The 24,116-nt window shown below is 40.2% G+C and overlaps 1 protein-coding gene across 4 annotated transcripts in view; it reads left to right on the forward strand.

Annotated features, from left to right (window-relative positions):
* The window catches only part of mkln1 (muskelin 1, intracellular mediator containing kelch motifs), a 153,336-nt gene that overhangs the window by 105,337 nt on the left and 23,883 nt on the right, over nucleotides 1-24,116 (forward strand). For 3 of the 4 annotated variants that reach the window (XM_078553040.1, XM_078553043.1, XM_078553044.1), the window contains 3 exons: nucleotides 1,438-1,567; nucleotides 18,464-18,611; nucleotides 23,310-23,424. In XM_078553040.1, the coding sequence (XP_078409166.1) occupies nucleotides 1,438-1,567; nucleotides 18,464-18,611; nucleotides 23,310-23,424 (393 nt within the window). The remainder of the gene's footprint in view (nucleotides 1-1,437; nucleotides 1,568-18,463; nucleotides 18,612-23,309; nucleotides 23,425-24,116) is intronic. The other variant, XM_078553041.1, reaches the window with a different exon arrangement.

The raw sequence follows: 24,116 nt of genomic DNA on the forward strand, positions 1-24,116 counted from the left end.
TTTGAGAGAATCTTTTAAGTACGGTGAAATGATGAGTCATGCCAATCTTTCTCTTCTCGCAGTTTCATTGCTGTTGGAATCCATCTGGTGGCTTTAAAACGATCGGGAGAACTTCAGCCTAAAAATACTGAATCATTTTGAGTATTGAAAGCTGTTTGAACGCAGTTCTGTGGAACTTGAGTGTTATTTGAATGCCTCTGGACTGCTCCTTTTGCCTTGCCTTGTTTAAACAGTGTGCGGTGCAAAGTCAGGAGACATTGACTTGAAGGTGCCATGCCAGGCCAAGGGAGTTAAATTAGCTGCACAGTTGAAGGTTTTTTTTAATTCATTTATGGGACGTGGGTATCATCACTGGCTAGGCAAGCATTTATTGCCCATCCCTAATTGCCCTTGAGAAGGTGGTGTGAGCTGCTGCCTTGAACTGCTGCAGTCCCTGTGGTTTAGGTACACCTGCAGTGCTGTTGGGGAGGGAGTTCCAGGATTTTGACCCAGCGACAGCCCCAGAATGGCTATATATTTCCATATCAGGATGGTGAATGGCTTGGAGGGGAACTTCCAGGTGGTGGTGTTCCCATGTAACTGCTGCTCTTGTCCTTCTGGATGGTATTGATCGTGGGTTTAGAAGGTGCTGCCTAAACAGCCTTGGTGAGTTTCTGCAGTGCATCTTGTAGATGGTACACACTGCTGCCACTGTGCATTGGTGGTGGAGGGAGTGAATGTTTGTGGAAGGGGTGCCAATCAAGCGGGCTGCTTTGTCCTGGATGGTGTCAAGCTTCTTGAGTGTTGTTGGAGCTGCACTCATCCAGGTACACTTGCAAGAACGCCTTGGGTTAATTCTGTCTCCAGCTGCCATACAATCTTGGGTTGAGTAATCCCTTCCAACTATTTAATGAGAAATTATGTTTATAATTCTTGATAATGGTTTGACTTTTTGAGAGAGTTTAATGAAGTTGCCTTTTTATGGAATATGGTGAGTTTTTTTGTGCTGACACATTTGCTTGTAAACTGGATTTGGAAATAAGAGGAACTGAACTAGGAGACTTCTGTTTCACACTGTCTGCAGTTCTTTAAGTATGGGGTACATGGTTTTCAGCTTGTGGAAATGCTGAGGGTGGATTTTTTGTATTGAGTGCAATCTGTGTAAATTTGAATTAGCATCACAGTGGGACTTGATTTACATCCACTTGGATGGGCATTTGCGCTTTATTTTATGTTCCACCTAATGTCTTGAGTTGAATTGCTATCGGGTCCAGAACCTCTTCAACCTTTGTGCTGCATTAGATTTGTACAAGTATGAGATGGCTTTTCTGTAGCTCTGTTGACAAACAGATTACCTGTCTTTTCCTTTATCCCCTTCCTTGAAAGGGATGTATATATGAGATGTGGGTTTTTACGCAATGACCTTTATACAAAAAATGAATTTTTTTTCGATTTCAGAAAAATCGGTGCCTTTACGTATTTGGTGGGCAGAGGTCAAAGACATATCTGAACGACTTTTTCAGTTATGACGTGGACAGTGATCATGTGGAAATAATATCTGATGGGACAAAGAAGGACTCTGGTATGGGTAAGACAAAAGTCTGAATTCTACAAATTCCTGATGAGTCGTGTTGCGACTTTGAGTTCATTGGCTAAAAATTTATAAACTGTCTGAGAAATGCAGCCTTTTAGGATGTTTTAATTAGCCATGAGCTGGGATACAGTTGTACTGTGGAAATCTGATTTTGGCTCTGGACTTCTACTTAGAACATTTAATCCAAACAAATAAAAGATGAGCACCATCATACAACATACCTCTTAATTTGGATGATTTGATTATTCACTTTTTAAGCACTAAATTGCCACTTGACCGTCTATCTGTGCAATCCTTCAATCTGAAGAAGCAGCAGCCAATCCATTGAAAAGTAAAATGGAGGTTGGGGGGGGGGGCGGCGGAAATATATGATATTTGAGTAATTTAACAATGTTTTATTTCTCTCAGTCTTGCCCAAAAGAAGTATGCTAGCACTGTTACCTTAACTGGTCTCATTGTTAATCTCCAAGCATTTATTCTGAGATGCTGACATAATGGTAACTTGCCTGTGGTAGGGCATGAAGACCCTGCAGGTTGTCAATGTATCAGTAATTACGTTGTTCAGGCCCAATAACAATCATCTTGTTGAGCGACAATTACAATGTATAGCAATTACATTAAGACATTGCCTTATTCAAACAGGTAATGGGTTTGGCTCACCTATAAATGGATACAGCTGTTACACTCCTGTGTGGAAGGGAACTGGGACAGCCTGTTACTCTGCAGAGTTGTTAAGTATAAGCCTGCTTGAGGTATAAGACTAACTTTGGACTCATTCTTTCAGGATAAGCACTTATTGGAACTAATACAGGTCAGAGGGAAGAGCAATAAAGCTAAATTTTGTGATTCATGGGTCCCTTGGTCATGACTGATTTTATAATAACTGACTGTTTTTAGAAATACACAGACTCTACTTTGTCTTAACATTTGGACTGCTGTTTAAATTTGTGAGCTGGAGCGTGGTGTTTACTTTTCATTTAGCCTTCAGTATCTTTATAGAATGTGGCATTAATCTCATGGAGATGAGAAACGATTTTGTTTATTTCCAGGTAATCAGTGAGCAGTACTAGGTCTACCTGAAGGGAACATCTTACCAAGAAGCTCCGACTTTTACCTTGTGCATTTTCTCTTTTATCATTCACTGTAGGTTAAGGCTGGGACGTGCTGACCGTCTATTAACCATCTCGGTTAAGTATCTCATTCTTATGTAAGCTTGGACAGTGAGTGCTGACCCTAGGGGGTGCCAGATACTCAGCTGCTGATGTCCGCTGCCCACCCATGTAAATCCTTTCTACAGGAATTGCTTGGAAACATGCATAAGCTTGCCGGTTTTTCTCTTCTCTCTTTATTCTAGATTCAGTAAACCCAATTTTCGTGCTGCACCATTGGTTTTGTATTTGGGATTGAACTAGCAAGTCTGTAACCAGGGCAATACTGTGAATACCTGTTCTATTCTCTTTTGGCAACTGTTAATGCCCTGAAATTTGCAGTACCTAACAGTCTAGTCAGTTTGTGAGTTCCCCCTGATAACTTTGCATATAGTCATTTGGTAGCACACAACTTGAGTATTGCAAAAAAAAGGAGACGTTATCAAAGCTTTTCGTCTTGCACTCATAAGGATTCCCCGCAAGAATTTTCCAACAGTAACAGGGGAACAACAATTTATACAGTCTGAGAAGAGAGTGCTGATTGGTTTGCAAGTGGACTCTGGTGCAGTTGTTATGGAAAATGCAGCATGGAGCAGTTAACTGCCCAGTTTTGTTCAAATTCAAACTGGGCAGGTTGACTCAGACTGATTAAGGCTTTGCCCTGGGGAGTGAACATTGCTCATTTGTGTGATAGGTAGAACATCTTTTTGGCTTGCATATATCGCTTGCAATATAGCACACAAACTCATGAACGGGCCACAGGTCGCCACTTGCGACCCTGAAAAGTGCCCAGTCTACCTCAAATTACCCTGGAAGGGTAAGGTGTCTCAAAATTTGATCAGCAGGTAAAGTTAGCCATTGCACGCTGTTACTATGCAGTAGCAACACGAGTGGTGTTCTCCATTAACAGGATGCTGACATCATGTCAAAAGATGTTCTGACCATCATGCAAATGCGCAATGTGGTTTATGAATTTCAGTGCCAGTTTGATACCAGGTATATAGACCGTACGTCCCAACAATTGGCAGATTGTATCAAACAGCACACCCCTTCGGCTGTTTGTAACAGGCAAAATACTGACTGTACCCAACCAGTCCGTGCTTGCAAAACTTAAAACGTAATGTCCAACTTTAGATATGATTTTGCGATTGGACAACACCTGCTAAACAATCCTGATTGTGCTAAGAATTACACTGAAAACCACTAAGATTGTCAGTCGAGCTTGCAGCGTGCCTCACTTACACATGCTAGAAACCACATATATTCACATATGTAGGGCCCTGTCCTTTGCAGATAAAAGGTACATGTCCACATGTTGTGCCTTTTTCAACTAGACAAAAGTTTAGGGAACATTCGTTCCTGATTCATTGGTCAATCAGTAGACCTGCCCAGTTTGAATTTGAACAAAGCTGGGTATTTAACTGTTCCATTCTGCATTCTCCGTGGCATCGCCTCCACTTATCAGAGTTCACTTGCAGACCAGTCAGCACTGTCCTCTCGTACTGTATAAATTGTTGTTCCCCCGTTACTGTTGGGAAAATTTTTGTGAGTTATCCTGATGAGTGCAAGATGAAAAACTTAGCATGTCTCTTTTATTTCTCAGCAATACTCAAGTTTGCATATAGTAAAGTCTGTAGACTTGTTTGACATCTCTTCTGCCATTTAATCTTGATCTTGGGACTGTATGATAGATATTAATGCCTTATGCACTTCTGATAAATAGAAAATATAGCTCTATATAGTTGATGTAGAATATGCATTGAAACCTTGGTATAGAGGAGTGAAAAAGGAAAAGAGGACTTATCACTGAAACAGGCAAAACAATTCCCTTAATAATCTGATTGTATTTGACCTAAATGTCACGTTCTGCCCTTTCATTATTTGTCAGGCTCTTTTGACTGCTGATGGCATGAGGAAATAATGACTGCTGTTAGAAAATGAATGGAAAGATTGTATGGTGCACAGACTGCTGATGTATCCCTATGAATCTTTGCTGTTCTTGTCTGGCTATGTAAATAAACAACTAGGAGCCATTTCCTTATTTACAGACTGAGATGAGAGTTAGTTGCAACTTTGAAATTGGGACAAAGAGCTAATGTTCTGATCTGGCTGTTATGCTGCAAAGAAATGCACATTTGTCCAACTGTTCCACACTAAAAGCAGGATGAGTTCAATACCTCAGTCTTTCATATGCTGAGTAACCTCTTGTGTAAGTTAGGCATTTTCTGCCTTTTGTTTCTTTTCCATTGGTTTGTTCATACTGCAGTTAGACTTTTGTTTTGCTTGTTTGCAGAACACTGACCTACACACTTCATGTTTTTAGTACCCTCATGAACAGTAACCTATTCATTGATGTATTTTGGTTTTCCCAAAGTACCAAATTCAAAATCTTTTTCTTTATAAATCACCCTGTACTACTACTACTTTGACTTAATTTCCTGAAGCTCCTATCTTCTAATTCTCCTATTGTGCCTTTCCCCCCTCTACTTCATTACAAGTGGCAGACCCATCAGTCATCTACCCTTCCTCATCCCACCTTTCACTTTCTCTTCCTATACTTCCAAATGCCCTTTGAAACCCTAACCCTTCAGCCACAGCTAATTCTTCTATTGTTCAATATCACCGTCTCCCCTGTGAAGTGTTCAAAGATGTGATAATACATTAAAAGCTGCTTTGATATTGCTTACAACATATGACAGTACCACAGGCCCAAATACATCATGTGCCACAATCTTTCAGGTACCAGCACCTGACCAGAGTAAATTGCCAGACCTGCAGAGAGCACCAACTGGGAAGACCCGGTTAGGAATTGGGTCTCCCTGGTGGCTAGTTTCAGTGAATCTGTGATGACAGGGTGTGCATTGAGAGCTGGTAGCCACTAGCAAGGCACCTAACCCAATGCAAAATAATCAAAAGATGCAATATAAATGCACAGTCCAGATGACATGCCAAATACCCCAAAATTATTAAATAACTAAGATGAATAAGTCCGACTAATGTTACTAGCTCACAGTACTTGGATAGATTTCTTTCAGAAAATAACATTTTGGGATACAATGTAGGAGTAATTTGAAGTCTGATGTATTGTAAGTGTAGCTTGCATAGGAGGAATAGATGGCTTTAAACCTTTTCGTCCCAAAGATTTCCACCATTAGTGGGTTCTTTTGAAATTTGTTAAGTGGACTCATGTTCATGCTGAGAATGGGGTGCATTTCATACAAGGCAAACACGCTATTTGTATGGATTTGTTTGCAGCGTCTTTATTTTTGTTCTCTGGATGGGGGCAGCACAGATATGGTTGTGTTTATTGCAAATCCCTAGATGATCCAAAGGCACTCAGAGTAGTCCAGGAGTCAAGCTAGGAGCGGTGGCAAGATTTTTGGCATTCTTAAAAGAATGCTCATTGGGCAGATGTTTGTTGTGTTGGCACTTACTGCTCATAGCAGTTCCAGTTGTAAATGGAACATATTTGCTAAGTTGCTTATTAAAGAAAGAATTTCAATTTATGTAGGCACCTTATCGCAATTCAAGGCCTCAAAGCACTCTGCAAGCAATGAATTACTTTGAAATGCAGTAGCTGTTTGGCAAGTGAAAGCAGTGGAATTTTGCACGCTAACAAAATTCAACCATGCAGCAAAGTGGAAAATTCCTTGATTTTTTATTTGTTTATGGAGCTGGTTAAGGGAGGAACAATGACCAGGACACTGGGAAAAGTTGTTGCCCTTCAAATTGTGCAATAGAATCTTTAACATCTACTTAAACCAGCCAATGATGCCTTGATTACATGTCATATGCAAAGGGTAGTATCTTTGACAGTACTTCGCACCCTCATTACCGCATTGAAGTGTTGTTCTAGATTACATACTCGAGCCCTGGAGTGGGCCTCAACCTGAAACTTTCCCGATTCTGAAATGATATTACTACCAACTGTGTCAAGATGACACATTAGGAGTGATGCAGCAGGGATATCAGTAGTTGAAAAGGGAAAAAAAACAGGTGGAATTTTCAAGTGTAACTATATGATTATGGAACCGTCTAATAGCAAAATTGGGAGAGCAGGAAGAAATTCATCAGGATGCTGCAGGAGTAATTGGGTTAAATAAGCAGCAGCTAGCTTGTTTGAAAAGCTGGAAATAAGGCTATTAAATTCACTAACTCTTCTGACAGGAGTCACTATTGCTGACACATTCTCCTTTCTCCTCTGTCCTCCAGTTGCTTGATAAGGTTTTGTTCTGTCCTTTCCAGGGGCTTGCTTATCTTTCAGTTTCCAGACCCACACCCAATATCTTAATGCGTTCTTTTGCTTCATAGATGCTGATGAGAATTTTGTGTTTTGTTTTTCATTTTATTCATTTGTTGTGGTGGTTGCTCACTTTGGCTTTAAAATATGGCCAATATAAAATATAACCCAAATGTTTAATCATCATGGCAATCTGTGTTTCTCATATAGTTAATAGCTTCCATTGACAACACTTCTCCGATAATTCTCTAAATGAGACCACATAAATCACTCTTTGCAAATCCGTTGCTCCCAGTGTGTATCTATATTTAAGAAAAGCCATTAGCTCCCCTTACTTTCAGAATTAGAAGGGTCCTTTATTTTCTATAACAGTCTTTTAATAAACTTCCATAATCAATGTTGTTAATATCCTCCATGACTTAAATTAAGTTTTAATTGATCTACGAAACACACTAAATTATTTTTAATTGGTGTATATTTGCTGAAGACAGAATGCTGCTGAATACTTATCTAATCACATTGTTATGTTTTCTGAAAAACTTGAGGGATCTTGGTATTACAGCACTTGTGTTGATAATATACCTGCCTCCCAGTCCTGCTGGTGCTGCTGGAGATTTCTACCAAGCGGAAATGGGACTGCCAAGCCCCTGGCATCAGTGCATGAGATCCATAGAAAAGATGGCTCTCTACTGCTCCAGGAGCAAGGTGATTCGTATTTGTAACTGCAACCTAATTTAAAGAACTGCAGGTTTGCTGTTGCCTGCAGTTGCCATACGTTAAAGTAGCTTGGTTGCTTTCACTGTTCTTCATCCACAGAACCCAAAGCAATGCCTGGGTGATGGAGGCAGAAGGGAAGAATAAACAGTGTACAGCTGAATGAATGATTTCTATGGAGGTTTGTCCTTTGGCTAAAATATAGATAGCAGGAAACATAAAGTAACTTGAGAGTTTCTGACATGAGATTGGAGGAATATTGCTTACTTGTTTTCTCCCTCACCACCACCCTGTTGCTACATTCTCGTGCTCCCATAGCCCCAAGAAACAGCCAGATTGAGCTGCATTTTCCAGCTCCAGTGTGGGATATCAACAAATAAAATTAAAAATCAGACAGGCCCTCAGTGATACTGTTGGATTATTTAAAGGCACCCTGACAATGCATGTCATTAATTGACTGTCTACTCACTTGATTGGAGGTCCATTATTGAGTTACTATTCCTCCTGTTCCTTCGCCAGGCTGGCACTTTCATATTCTTTGCAAGCATCCTTTGGCCTTGCATCATTTTTGTAGTCATTCTATGTGCAGATGAAAAAAATAAAGTTGCGTTTATATAGTGCTTTTCACAACCACAGGATGCCCCAAAGCGTTTTACTGTACAATCAACTAAGTACTTTTGAAGCGTAGCCAGTGTTGTATGGTAATGTAAGAAGCACAGTGGCCAATTTGTTGCCACAAACAACGAAGCGATATGCCCAGATAATTTTTTTATTGAAGTTGACTGAGGGATAAATATCAGTCAGGACATCTGGGTGAACTCCCCTGCTTATCTTTGAAATCGTGCCAGGGGATTGTTTACATCATCCGAGAGGACAGATGGGACCTCAATTTCATGTCCCGTCCAAAAGATGGCACGTTAATAGTACAGCACTTCTCAGTACTCTACGGAACTGAAGTTTCAGCCTTCATTTTTGTGCTCAAGTCCTGGGATGGGGTGAACCGTAACCACCTGACTCCGACTCTGAGATGAGAGTGTTACCAACTGATAAATCGTGAAGCGTATTAATTTGGGTATGTTTTAAAAGCATTTTTATGGTAGTAATGTTTATAGAGACAGCATTTTGTTGCCATGGGCATCTCAGCAATGACCTTTCTTGAGTATTTAGAAATTCTTGCCTGGACTTGTTAAACCAGGTAAGACATGATTGAAAACTTAAAGAGCAAGAACTTTTGCAAATAGCACCTCTTATATCGATCAACAGCAAATAATGGGTTCTAAATTGTGACTCTCATGTTTAGACGGTTACTTATATGGTCTCTCTAAGAACTGTAACATAAGGAAGTATTGATGTTGTTTATGCACATTGAGGATAACGCAGGTTGCAACCTTTTTAAATATGTTGGGATATGTTTTATTTTTATCGGTGACTTACAGAATATTTCATATTTTAAACCAAAATGAGTGACTGACTGGTGCTGTGAGTGACACTTGGCAATTCTATTCCACCTACACAGCATGTGGCTGCAAGGATTAAAAAGTGGTATCTTTTCAAGGCTGAGGAATTGCCAGGTGCCATGGTAGCATCTGTTGTGTAAGTCATTTTAATTAATGTGTGCGATTTTTGATGTCATTTCAAATGCTTGAAGGTCCCATGTGTGTTTACTCTGCTGTACCTGGAAATGACACTCCTGGAAGCCACTGTACATTGGGCAACAATTCAGTGGGATACAATTCGTTGTGCTACCTCCACTCTCCACCTTTCATGGCACTGCTCTCTCTCTCAGGCTAGGACCCTCTCTACGTGCTGCCCCTTGACAGCATATTCTGAAAGCATGAAGTCATCTTTCGCATACGTACCAAATGACATTCAGCTTTGCTTGTACTGATTCCATCATTGCTACCCTCTGCAACTCATAACATTTAACACTTGGGAGGGCTGTAGTTTCTTTCGGTTTAATATCGAAACCAACCCACTTTGGGTGTTGCCAGGAAATCTGTGCCACTGAGTGGGGATGGACTACTCCACCCTCTCTGGCTACCAGGCATATTGCAATTGTGTAACCTTGGTTGAGTTTAGTCCCTCGTGTTAAGACAGTGAAATTGGACTATGTCAGCAGCATGAAAATGCCTCAGCAAATTGGCAGCTGATGTTTTTCACTCTGACTTTTCTTTTTGTTGGAGTTCACAGAACAGTAGTTTGAACTCTTTTCGGATACTCAGTATGTAGTCTTACTGCAGCTTTTACTTGCAAAATATTGTCAAGGTTTTTAATTTCAAGCCAAGTCTTTGGAAAATAAAAACTGGCATGGTCAAAAGTCTGTGACTGATTTGTTAACGAGCCTTTTTGGCTCTAATGGCATAGACCATTTCACCCTCTAAGTCTTTTGCCAAGACTTTTTTTTCCCAACCTTGTGAAACATTGTCGTCATCTGCCCTCAAAACTCTCTCCACTAATCCATCCCTCTGTCACTTTGAGTCTTGACTTTTCTTGTCTCCTTGCCGACCTCTTCTGTGTACTTGATTTTATTCTTTCATGGAGAGGGGCCTTGCTGGCAAGGCCAGCATTTGTTGCCTGTCCATAATTGACTTTGGGAAGGGCCATCTGGAGATTATCTACAATATAATCTGGAGATTATTTGCAACATGGTGGCCATGTAATTTCCCGCACAGAGTCCTGCGTTCTCATCTTTGCATCTTTGGTAGGCTACTGGAGCTTATCAAAATCTGTTCTCATGGTAACCCATATACCTCCAGCTCAGAGGTCCCCACATTTACCTTTTTGGACAGCTGATTACTTACTCTTGCCCTTGTCCTTCTGTTTCGTTGTGGGAAGCCATTCTTTTAACCACCTAGTTCCTGGCTGGCATCTTGCTTAGCTTCAAAATTCTGCCTAAACCCTTCCCCATTGACTATATTTTGCCTCCACTTCTTTTCCCTCTCTCTTGCTTGCCATTCATTTCTTTTTTTTAAAGTACTTGGAGACCTTCTGTTTATGATAAATTTTCCAGAAATCTTAGTTCACAGAATCATAGAATTGTTGCAATGCAGAAGGGAGGCCATTCAGCCTATCGTACCTCCATCAGCTCCCTGAATGAGCACTTCCCTTAGTCCCATTCCCCATCTTCTCCCTGCAACCCTGCACATTTCTTCATTTTTAGATGACTATCTAATTGTGTATTGAATGCTTCAATTGGATCTGCCTCCATCACACTCTCAGGCAGAGCATTCCAGACCTTAACCACTCGCTGCATGAAAAAGTTTTTGCTTATGTTAGTTTTGTTTCTTTTACCAATTACGTTAAATCTTTGCCCCCTCACTCTTGATCCTTTCATGAGTGGAAACAATTACTCCCCATCTTCTCTGTCCAGACCCCTCATGATTTTCAATATCTCTATCAAATCTCGCCTCAGCCAACTTTTCTCCAAGGAAACAGTCCTCCGCATCTTAGTGTGGCGCTCAGAACTGGATGCAATACTCCGGCAGAGGCCAAACTAGTGTCCTAGTTCAACATAACCTCCTTGCCCTTGTGCTCTCTGGCCCTATTAATGAAGCCTAGGATAATTTATGCTTTATGAACTCTCTCAACCTGTCCTACACCTTCAATGACTTATGCACATATACACCCAGGTCCCCCTGCTCCTGCTCCCCCTTTAGAATTGTGCCTTTTATCTTATATTCTCTCTCCATGTTCTTCCTACCAAAATAAATTGCTGCTGTTTGAAGCATGTGTTTTCCAAATGGAGGAACTTTGATAAGGAGGCTGCTTAACCTCTTTTTCAGCATCAACTCTAGTCCAGAGTTTGTTTTGGGGAAAGCATCCTTCATCCCCACTTAGTTTAGATATTGTGATGGACATCACAGCTGGATAGTACACTGTTAAGTCTCCTGTGATCTGAAGAAGTTGAATCACTGCAATCACTACAAATTGGAGTTGAATTCTATTCAAACTAAGCTAAGCAGGGATTATCAAAACTGCTCAGCAAGAGTGATTGTATAATCCATATGGGATATCAAGCAGTTCAACTTGCTGTATGCTGTGAACAAGCATACAGTTCTTGTCCATTATGTGGAACCGATTTTGAATCTTTACAGGAGCACAAGAGGTGGCTCAGGGAAGTCGAGCAATCTAAGAGAATTAGAAAATGGAAGCATGAAAACATTTTGGGCAATAATCCTAAACTGTGTGCTTTACCTGGCATTGCTACATACCTGCTTTTCATGGTAGCTTTGTCTCACATTCTCCTGTTCCAGTTTAAACCTCGTCATATTGTCCACTGCTTTTAGTCACACCTTTAAAGTGCTCTTCAGATGGTTCCATTGCCCTTGGTACATTCTGTTTTCTGGTGCAGCTGCACCAAATTATATTATTCTTAAAATGCTAATTTAAAAAACAAATCTGTGAATTACCAGCAATAAATATTTACATATGACTTATTGTTGCCTGCAGAGTTCTCTCAACCCTGAGACTGACCTCTATGCAGAAATGCAATTATGGAATTAACTATCGTTTACTTGGTTTGTTGGGGTAATCATTGGAAAATAGGTGACTCGTACATTTGGACTCCAGCTGTTGTCTTGTGCTCCTGACAGCAGCAAAAGTCAGATTTGAGGATTTTTTCCTAGTTAAAACTGCTGCTGGCTGCATCCTGTTTAACCACTCAAGAGTGTAAGGAAAAGTCCAATATCAGCTAATACTGTTCATTAAAAATACCATACGTTTGGGCAGTAGGGAGTGGAACCTTTCAAATATTTCTCTACAGCTCTTATCCAGAGGTTGACAGCATGTGTATTGGGGAAATTCTACATCTGCCATAACTCATCACAGTTGAATGTGAACCTGAAGATTTATAATTGTAACACCAGTATACATTTTTTGAAGACTTTGTTTTGTAGTGATAAACTTGTACCAGTCATTGGGTTTTACTTTTACCTTCAGAAAATTAAGAGCAGGCTCAGTCCATTTTCCCATTGAACCTGCATTTCCATTTTTTCATCACAGCAATGCTTTAGCGTCGATTCATAATTCTTCAGTTTCCAATAACAAACATAGTCCCCAGGTAAGTCTTTTTTGATTTTAATCACCTCCATTGACTCTGCAGTAGTATATTCCAGATTCGCTGTGAAAAATATTTTTCTGTACTGACTCGTACCTGGTTTGGCTCAAATTCTTAGATAATGGCCCCTTTTTTTCTTCTGCAAGGGGGACCCATACCCTATCTGCCCTGTGAATTACTTTTGTGGTTCTAAACATGTCGATCAGACAATCCCTTTAGCCATTCCTCAGACATGGAGATGGTTCTGTGTTATGTCCCAAATAGCAACCTGGTCAATCGTTGCTAAGGCCAAATTCAATCCTTTGTGTGTGAATTCTTCTGGCTCTGTGCTTCATACCTGTTTGTTGCTGGTTCCCAAGGCAAATGTGTGGTTCATTTCCAACTAGAGGGAGAATTTCTATTTCCCTTGTCTAGTTTCAGGCAAAAGAAGCAATTGATAAATGACACTGGCATGTGACCAGGTATTCATGCTGTCTTTTGATTGGAAAATCCACCATCAGCGTTAATCCCAGTTACTGGTACCCTGAGTGAACCACTTGAGGTACTGATAGGAACAGTTAATGCCTTAATTATCCTTTTTAGCAATGGTTAGTTTTCTGTACAACCGAAAATGGAGAAATCGAAATGAAAGCCTAAGACCCATTGTAGAAAATGCTACACAGTTAAAAGGAGAAGGGTAAAATGCATAAATTTTAGAATTAATAGCTAAATGATGAAAACGAAATATTGTAGATGTATTGGAAATGAAAACAGAAAATGATGGAAATACTCAGGTCAGGCAACATCAGAGCCAACAAAAGGTCATCAACCTGAAATGTTAAGTCTGTTTTTCTCCGTCCGCAAATGCCTAACCCAGTGAGTATTTCCATAATTTTCTGTCTTTATTTCGGATACATCCGCAGTGTTTTCCCTGTACCGTTATTTATTTTTGTGATTTTAGCCAAATACAGGTACCAGACGACTTATCCAGCGTTCCGAAATCCAGAAGGACCCAAAAACCGGGTCCTGCCCTGGAAACTTAAGTCCTCATCAGGCATTGCTGTCCGTTGTGCCCAGGTCGTGGCGTGTTGATCCCCTGCTCTTTGGGTCTGGGATTAACGGCGGAAGCCAGCCTGGTCTGCTCCTCATCCCTTCCTTTCCCCAGCTCAGCGGTGAAATCAAGCCCGGCTTCAGTTACCCTATTTCCCCCCACCCCAGGAGCCAAAATCTGGAAAATCCTGTATCCAGTACACACCCGGTCCCAAGCTTCCAGGATATGGGGCCCAGTACCCGTATATATCTTTTGCCTGATTTCTTTCTTGTATTTTCCCAGAGAAATTCTGCTTGGCGTACACTGAATTATAAAGCAGCTAAACTCATCAATATAACCATTTAATTCTCTTCTGCGGTTAACTTAGCTAACCTGCACTCCTAGAACAAACACTTACATCATCAAAACTGGTGATCCACTGTGTAGCAAACATTGTATGGGACGCAGTTAAGTGTAAGAAGCTATGTACCAAACTGAAGGAACAGTATGATCTGGAGAGCCAGGGTTATTACAACCTGTACCTTGTGGGTTGCTAAATCTGCCAAGTGTTGCTCACCAGGAGTGACGTTCATTCAATTTGATTTGCATTTAGAGCTAAGTTAGATTTTAAAAAATAATCGTACCTAGGTTTTACAGAAGCATGCACTTATATATTGACTTTAAACTTAAAGTTCTACCAATATAATGAGATATTTGCAAAAATTGCCAGAAGCTTGGTTGAAAATGTAGGTTTTATGAGAGTTATTTAAAGAGGAAGATGGAGGAGTTTAGGAGAGGCTTAAGTAAGTGAAGGAACAGCTGCCAATAGTTGACTCTGCACAAGAGGTCAAAGTCGGAAGAACAGAGTTGAGGGAACCTTGTAGCAATGGGGGAGCTGGCAGAGAAAAGAAAAGGTGAGGTCATAGAGGACTTTTAACACCAGGATACAAATATTTAATATTGAAAGTCTTTTGAGAGCAGGCAGCCTGGACAGATGAATGGCAAGCAAGAATTGGTGCTGAATACTGTATAGGCTGCTGAGTTTTGGGAAAACTGAAGCTTGTAAGAGGGTGGAGGTTTAGAACATTTGAATAATTGAGTCTGGAAGTGAGAAGTATGAAATTTTCAGTGTGAGGTAGGGCTGAAGTCAGCCCTGGTATCAAAGTACGTGATCTTTATGATGGAGAGGATATGCAGTTGGACATTCCACTCACGGCCAAATGTAAAACAAGCTTGCAAAAACTTGAGACAATGGCAGAGAAAGAGTTGGCCTATAAGGGTGCAGAATTTGTGTTTGGTGGGTTGAAGATGATTACTTTGGTTTACCCAATGTTTATCTAGAAAATAAAACTGAAACTCATCCAATATTGATGAAATTTCTCCGATTTCCTTTTGAAAGTTAACTATCGAATCTGCTTCCACTACCTGGTCAGGCAGTGCAGGCAAGATCATGAGACAATTTTAATGAGAGACCAGAAGTGATAGCTAGAAGAGCAGGAAGCCTGTAGTTGATGCTGCTTTCAGTAAACTTATCATTAGCAGCTCCAGTGGTAGATGCATATTTAATGAGGTCCGATTGGGAAATAAACTTAACATTGCAGAAACATTTGGAAGCTGTTGTTTGCAGTTCTAAGCAATTAGTTCTTGTACTGACCTTATTTTGAGCCCACTTTTGCAATCCTAATTGTGCATCTTGTCTGTTTCTCCTGTGTTGTTGATCTTTTGCATGTATAAGGTGGTAGACTTTTGTGCGTTGAATTCCCAATATAATGAACAGCTTTCTACTGCAGTTCCTTAGCAAGGACTGGAAAAATATATCTCTCTGGCTTAAGCAGAAGTCCATTTAGATTTTAAGCCCTAGTTTAGCAGCATCCCACTTCTGCTGTTTGTGTTTTTGTCAGCTGGTCTTTTTACACTAACTATTCTCAACAGGTAGCCGGGTTATTCCCAGTTAATTTCTTGAATGATGGGAGTGGATACAAAGACTTTTAGGAATAATTCAGGACAACAATATTTAATCAAACAAACTTAATTGGGTTTGATTGATCTCAACGCCATCCACCTTTTTTGCTATCTTTGAATCTTTTTTTTACTCAGAATATTGTCTAGTTCTTTAACACATTTATACTGTTTTCTTCAATTGCCTGCCTCGGTAACTTTTCCCATATGTCTTTAAACCTTTAAAATCTTATGTTCTGTACCTCCAAACTAGAAAATCACTGGATCATGGTGCAGGTCCATGTATTTTTCAGGGAGGTATTGGCAATGCAATTGCACATTTCATGCTACACACCATGCTACTCTACTGGCTGGCATCTGCTGTCGTGCTGAAACCTGTGGTCCATGTTCCCTCTAAGCTGTTGCAGCAGCCCGAAAATTCCTGCACAGGTCTCGCACAAGTCAGCTGCTTTAAGTTACTGTGCATGCACAGCCACACACAAATTAAAAGGGGTTGCACACCACACAAAAAAAAGTTGGAGGATATATTTGATGTGGCTGCTGGTTCTGTTAACCATCTAGGGATTATACTGGGGGGAGTGGACTGGGGTAAGGGAGGTCTTTTTCAAGTCAAATTGGCTCCACATTAACGCATCTAAAGATGGAAAGTTAGAATCAAATGACACTTGGTAATCCTGTACCTGAGCCAGACTGGTGAAAGATTATTTGAACCCTTTGCTTATCGAATGATTTGTCCTATCATTGTTTTTTCTATCAGTAGGCACTGTTGATGACCAGCCAGCAGTCTTAATGGGATATACAGGGGTAGACCTGGGGCCTGAAATTCTTTCCACTCAGCATCACACATCGCTGCCCTAAGTCAGTGCCCTAATGGGTAGAGTGAATTGGCAGATAGAAGTAAGCTCATTGCTTTGTGCTAGTAAAATATTCTACTTAGCTGGTTAAATTCCAGTACCCCTGTGCATACTTCTGGGATCCCTCAACCTTGTCTGTTGCCAAACGACACCTAAATCTTCCAGGCTTGGGTAAATGGAATGTCTCCCAATGCAAAGGGAGGGGAGAAGAACTATGTATTCTATATTGGGAAAATAACTTATACATTTGATTTTTTTCTAATAGCTTTGGAAATTCTTAAGTATGGGGTATATTTTTATAATTGTTAGATACCTCAATTGTGGGAGGGGAGGAACGTTTGTGCTATCCTGAATTTTAAGTTAGATCACTTATTCACCTAGATGAGGAATGCTGTGGGTTCCATTTTAGCTCATCCATTGATAAAAATCTACCCTTTAGTCTTTCAGTCATGGTATACAAGGGTTGTATACCAATGCTATATATGATTTCAGGAGTTTTGCTTTCATTACCCTAACATGGAAGTTTCTTTCTTCTAAAAAGCCTAAGTGTCTTCACTTTTTTTAATTCAAAATTCAGTCTTAGCCCTGTTGAAGCTCAATTTCAGCGCTATCGTTATATTATCATTGTGCTTCTTTCAGCAGAACTGGACACAGTAAGGTGTGCTTTTACCAGATCACTCTTTAATCATCACTGTTTTGATTTAGTATTTGTTGATTGATATTTGCCTTGTTGATCACTGCTCTGATTTCATTGGACACGCTGCTTCATAATTTTTCAGCAAATTCAATTAGTTTGTTAATACTTTTCCAAAGAAGTTAAGTCTAACTGAAACTTTGTAGATCCTTGATGCTGTCCCAAAATAACACAGGATCTGAACAATGGAGATGTTAGCTTGTCGGAGTACTTTAATAAGAAGTTTTGAAATTTCATTTCATGAAAAGTTTTGTGAAGCGTCAAAAGAGAGTCTGTTTCCCAGCTGCTCCTCATTTCATTATAAAATAATTAGACTTCAACTTGCAGCAAAACATTGTAAATACTACCAATGCCTCATTTGAAGTCCCAGCACTTTTCAGAAAATGTATTTGGAAACTACTTGTCAATTGAGCAGCCTAATGAGGACTGTATATTTTTCAGAACCATTTATTTTAGTATTTTAACATGCTTAAGCTGATATGCACTCAGACGACCAATGAAAATCATAAGGATAGAAATAAGGATAAAAATGCTTTTATTAAATGACTGATGCACTATGAATGCAACAGAAATCACTGGAAAAACTTAGCACATCAGATGGCATCTGGCGCTAGAACACAAATCAGCTGACCTTTCAGGTATAGACCTTTCCTCGGACCAGAAAGATATTAAAAATGAACAACATTTAAAAGGAGGAGGTACACAATGCTTGCTCAAGCATGCTGTCCTTCCCTCATGCACTCTGTCATTCTGTCATCCACTGTCTTGCATACACATACACCTAGGAGCAACCCATTTGTTCCAGGCTATGCCAGCACACTCATCCTACCTTTCTATTACTTAACAGCCCTAGAGAAAAGGTGAGCTGTAGTTTGGGTCTGAAGTTATTGATCAGTATTAAGACCACTGCAGTAATTTGCCTATTGTGCAGCATGAGTGCATTTGTTTTGCAAAGAACTGTAGAGGCTTTCAATATTGTCTAGCATTTGAGATGTAAAATTAGTTTTTTTTGTCTATCTTCACTTGATTAAAGTTAGTGCAAGGAGAAAATGGAAATTGTTTGTCACATGTTAATATTTTTACTAGACATTGAGTTAACTGCAAGATGGGGTAGGTTTTAGAGACCATCCAGAAATGGTGTCTCTGAAAGCCTTTGACAAGTTTTCTAAATATTTGGTTTGAATTAAGTCATTTTCTAAGTCGCTGCACTCTTTAGTTCCAATGACAGGTTTCACTCAGAGGGCTACAATTGACCCAGAACTGAATGAGATTCATGTCCTCTCGGGTCTCAGTAAAGATAAGGACAAGCGGGAAGAGAATGTTCGAAATTCTTTTTGGATTTATGACATCGCCCGGAATAGCTGGTAAGTTCTAAAGCAAAAGATTACCTGAAGCACTAACCGCAAGTTCTTCCATTTTTGGAGTTCCCTGGTGGTTTTTTGTGTTTGACAATCACAAACACTTTTTTGCTTTGCTGTTCACAGCACTTGTATTCTGAAGGCCTGCAGAGCCAATAAATGTTATCATAGAACCGCACACTGATGCAGTGCAGGAAGAAGCCTTTCAGCCCATTGTGCTTTCGCCAGCTCTTCTATGCTCCAAGAAGAAATCAAAACTACATTTGCACAACTTTGGATTTTAGTTTTACTTACATTTACTTACATTTGTGTGCTTGAACTTTTTCCTGTCAGTTCCCCAAAATAGCCAAACTGTGAGTAACTGCATCTTCTGGGATCTCATAAGATTGCTACTTTCTGGGTCATGCATGAGAAGCTTGACTGTCCTTATTATCCTTATTTGCTTACCAGAAATAATTAATGTGAATCTTGCCTGACCTTCCTTGGCTCAGCATGAATATTCTAGTGCTTGTCACACTATGACAATGGAAAAGCACCATTTAGTCAGTGACATTGACAACAAATTATTTTGGACCTACAAACCTAGAGGCTTGAAATTTTGGTCATGCCATTCCATGATAGGTGGTGTATGATGTGACCATCTAACTTGGTCTTTTTTAGCATTTTAATGTTTTAGGAGATAGCTTCTTTACAGTTCATTCCATAAATATGGCGTACAAGAAAAATGAAGGTGATTAGTTTTAGTGTACAGGCAATGTGCCTACTCACAAACAAGTGTTCAGTCTCTGCTTCATGTCTCCCTTCGACAGTATCATTAAGAGTGGCAACTATAGCAAGCAGGAAATACCCCAACTCACTGATCTGGAACTCAATGCCCGAAATGGTGGCAGAGGCAGAAACATTGATGGCATTTAAAAAAAATACTTGGACGACTATGGACCAAGTGCTGGAAAATGGGTTAGGCTGGATAGCTTTTTTTTGGCCAGCACAGAAATGATGGGCTGAATGGCAGCCTTCTGTGTCATAAATTTTCTATGTTTCTATCTGTCATTGGTGCAGTGCGTTGGAATACCAATGGGCTCCATGTCCTGGCTCCACTTAAAGCACCTAACTGAATTGCAGTGTTCCAATTTAGAAAGTAAATTTTATATTCCTGATCCATGCATTCATGATTGCATTGGATATTTGGCTGGCAACTCCAGCTAAAAATTATGTAGCGGTCTTCACTCTGATCTTTACCTTTGGTGGATGTAGCAATTTCTATTTGAATTAATTTGTGCAATTACTGGTAATATGGATTGCTCCAGAAACAAACTATTTCAAAAAGCATTACTTGTATATCATAGAATGGTTGCAGCACAGAAGGATGCCATTCAACCCATCGTGTCCATGTTGTAACCAATATATCTGATTCTATATAAGAGCATCTTGGTTGGTTCCACTCTTGCCATTTCTCTGTAGCCCTGCCACTTTTTCTCAGTTCCCCTTTAGAAAACTATAATTGGATCTGCTTCTACCGCATTCTCAGGCAATGCACTTCAGATCCTAACCACTCGCATAAATATGTTTTTCCTCATGTTGCCCTTGCTTCTTTTGCCAACCACCTTAAATTGGTGTCCTCTGATTCTCGACTGTTCTGCCAATGGGAGCAGCTTCTCCCTATCTGTTCTGTTTAGATCCCTCATGATTTTTAGATCTCCATTATAAAAGATTTAATAGCTGAGCACGTGGAAAACAGTGGCAGAATCAGACAGAGTCAGCATGGATTTATGAAAGGGATATCATGCTTGACTAATCTGGAATTTTTCGAGGATGTAACTAGTGGAGTTGATGAGGGGGAGCCAGTGGATGTGGTTTATTTGGACTTTCAGAAGGCTTTTGACAAAGCCCCACATAAGAGATTAACGTGTAAAATTAAAGGGCGTGGGATTGGGGGTAGCGTATTGAGATGGATAGAAAACTGGTTGGCAGACAGGAAACAGAACAGGAATAAACGGGCATTTTTCCGAATGGCAGTCAGTGATGAGTGGGGTACCACAGAGATTGGTGCTGGGACCCCAGTTATTTACAATATAAATGATTTAGATGAGGGTACTAAATGTAATGTCTCCAAATTTGCAGATGACACAAAGCTGGGTGGGAGGGTGAGCTGTGAGGAGGATGCAGAGATGCTTCAGTGTGATTTGGACAAACTGAGTGAGTGGGCAAATGCATGGCAGATGCAGTATAATGTGGATAAATGTGAGGTTATCCACTTTGGTAGCAAAAACAGGAAGGCAGATTATTATCTGAATGGCTGTAACTTGAGAGAGGGAAATGTACAACGAGACCTGGGTGTCCTCGTACACCAGTTGCTGAAGGTAAGCATGCAGGTGCAGCAGGTGGTAAAGAAGGCAAATGGTATGTTGGTCTTCATAGCCAGAGGATTCGAGTACAGGAACAGGGATGTCTTGCTCCAATTGTAAAGGGTGTTGGTGAGACCACACCTGGAATACTGTGTGCAGTTTTGGCCTCCTTATCTGAGGAAGGATGTACTTGCTATAGAGGGAATGCAGCGAAGGTTTACCCGACTGATTCCTGGGGTGGCTGGACTGACATATGAGGAGAGATTGAGTCAGTTAGGATTATATTCTGTGGAGTTCAGAAGAATGAGGGGGGATCTCATAGAAACCTATAAAATTCTATCAGGACTAGACAGGGTAGATGCAGAAAGGATGTTCCTTATGGTGGGGAAGTCCAGAACCAGGGGTCACAGTCTGAGGATATGGGGTAGACCATTTAGGACTGAGATGAGGAGAAATTTCTTCGCCCAGAGAGTGGTGAGCCTGTGGAATTCATTATCACAGAAAGTAGTTGAGGCCAAAACATTGCATGTTTTCAAGGAGTTAGATGTAGCTCTTGGGACGAAAGGGATCAAAGGATATGGGGAGAAAGTGGGAGCAGGCTATTGAGTTGGATGATCAGCCATGATCATAATGAATGGCGGAGCAGGCTTAAAGGGCCGAATGGCCTACTCCTGCTGCTATTTTCTATGATTTTGAATACCTCTATCAAATCTTCTCTCCTCCTTCTTCTATAAGGAGGACACCCCAGTTTCTACAATCTATCCACATAAATGAAGTCCTTCACCTCTGGAACCATTCTCATAAATCTTTCTGCGCCCTTTCTAAAGCCTGCATATCTTTTCTAAAGTGTGATGCCCAGAATTGAGCACAATAGTCCAGTTGAGGCCAAACCACTGTTTTATAAATGTTCTTCATAACCTCCTTCCTGTTGTGCTCTATGCCTATTTGTAAAGTCCAGAATCCCTTTTGCCTTTTTTTAACCACGTAATCTACCCATGTCCTATCAACGATTTGTGCACATTTAGCCCCAGTTCTTTGTTCCTGCAGCCCCTTCAGAATTGTAACCTTTATTTGATATTGCCTCCCCTCATTCTTCCTACCAAAATGTATCACTTCATGCTTCTCTGCACCAAATTTCATCCGCCGCTTGTCTACCCATTCCACCAGTCTGTCTATTCTCATGAATTCCATCGCTATCCTCATAGTTCACAATATCTCCAAGTTTTGTGTCGATTGCATATTTTGAAATTGTATGCCAAGCTTAGGTTCTTCGTATATACCAAGAAAAGTGCTGGCCCTAGGACTGACTTCGTGGGAACACCATAACATTCCTTCCTCCAATTAGAGAAACAACCAGTAACCATTGCTATGTTTCCTGTCAATCTGCCAACATTGTATCCTTGCTGCTGTGCTTTTTATTCCATGGGCTTCAACTGTTGGCGAGCCTATTATGTAGCACTCTTGCCAACCCCGTTTGGAAGTCCATGCATACTGCATTAACCACACTGCTCTCATCGACCCTTAGTTACCTCCTAAAACTCAGTCAAGTTAGTTCAATGCTATTTTCCTTTAAGAAAGCTGTGCTGGCTTTCCTTAATCCACATTTGTCCAAGTGGCCCGAGTGTAGTGAGAATTCTTCAGTCTCTTATTGCATACAGATAAGGTCTTTTTGTTTGAAAACAATAAGACTTATTTTTAGAAAAGCAGAATGCTGTGGATGCTGGAAATCTGAAAGAAAAACATAATTCTGGAAATGCTCAGCAGATGCTGCCAGATGTGCCAGAATTTTGTGTTTTCAAAGCTTATTTTTATTTGTTTTGATTAGAGGCTACGGTTTCCATCTGAAAAATACCTGCAACATTCTCTTCGGAGTGTTGTATTTCCTGCAATTTAGAAGGTTAAGGCATGATTTGATCTAAGTTTTCAAGATATCAGGACAAAATTAACAGTTGGACATGTGGATTAATTAAGGAAAGTCAATGTGGATTTGTTCAAAGCAAATAGTGTTCAACTAACTTGATCCAGTTTTATTGATAAAGTACAGAGGGGGTTGATGTGTTGTACTTAGACTTTCAAATAAAGTTTGATTAAAGTGCCACATAAAAGCGCACTGATGATTTCCACTGGCAACATAGTGGAAAAAATATAGCAAATGGCAATTGATGCAAGAACAATTAATTTTAAATTACAGATGGATAGATATTTGTTACCCAAACGATTAAGGGATATGAGGTAAAGACAGGTATGTGGAGTTAGATTACAGGATCTCGTTGAATGGTGGGACAGACTTGAGCTCAGTGGCCTACTCCTGTTCTCTTGCTCCTATGTTCCTATAATGGCATGTTTTTCTGTGGCATAGGTCCTGTGTTTACAAAAATGATCAGTCTTTAAAAGATAATCCGAATAAGAGCCTTCAAGAAGAGGAGCCGTGTCCGAGATTCGCTCACCAGCTCGTCTATGATGATATGCATAAGGTATCTTACATCTTTAGTCCTCGTTCACTCTTACATTGTATTTATTTTCTCTTTCCCAACTAACATAGTTTGCTCCCAGAACATGTGCCTCCAGTGTTATGACGTGGCAGATGATGTGTGCCAGGCAGACCAAATTCACGAGGGAAATTTGGTTGCGCTATCACAACGGTTTCGCAATTTGTAATTATTACGAGGTGTGTGCACCAAATTCAGAAGTAATAAGTCCACCAAGACCTTTAGAGATTTAAAAAATTAAATTAAAATATTTATTAACAAAATAAAAGACGTCAAGCGCATACATTAGATGACAATTATTACTTAATAACTCCTGATTAACCTGACCCCCACCCCCCAGTTACACCCCCTGTATGGCAACGGTCCAAAATAGATTTTAGATTTAAAACAGGACCAGCAAGTTAACACAATTCCCACTTGACAGTGGAATTCCAAATGGCTTTCCCCCAACTTCAGTTTCGTTATATAGCAGACTCATGCACAAATGCTGGAGGCTTCATTAAGGCTATTTCACACACTCCTGTTAGATCTAACGTGGCTTTCTGACACACAGCCTTTCATTCTCCTTTATATATGTTTCTCTCTTTTAATATGTAAATTCTACTGTTCCATATGTCTTTGAAACTGTATCTTCCTCATAACTTTCATGTTACCCACATTGCCAGTAACTTTAGGAA

This window comes from Cetorhinus maximus, chromosome 12 (genome assembly GCF_964194155.1).
Source record: "Cetorhinus maximus chromosome 12, sCetMax3.hap1.1, whole genome shotgun sequence".
NCBI lineage: Eukaryota > Metazoa > Chordata > Chondrichthyes > Lamniformes > Cetorhinidae > Cetorhinus > Cetorhinus maximus.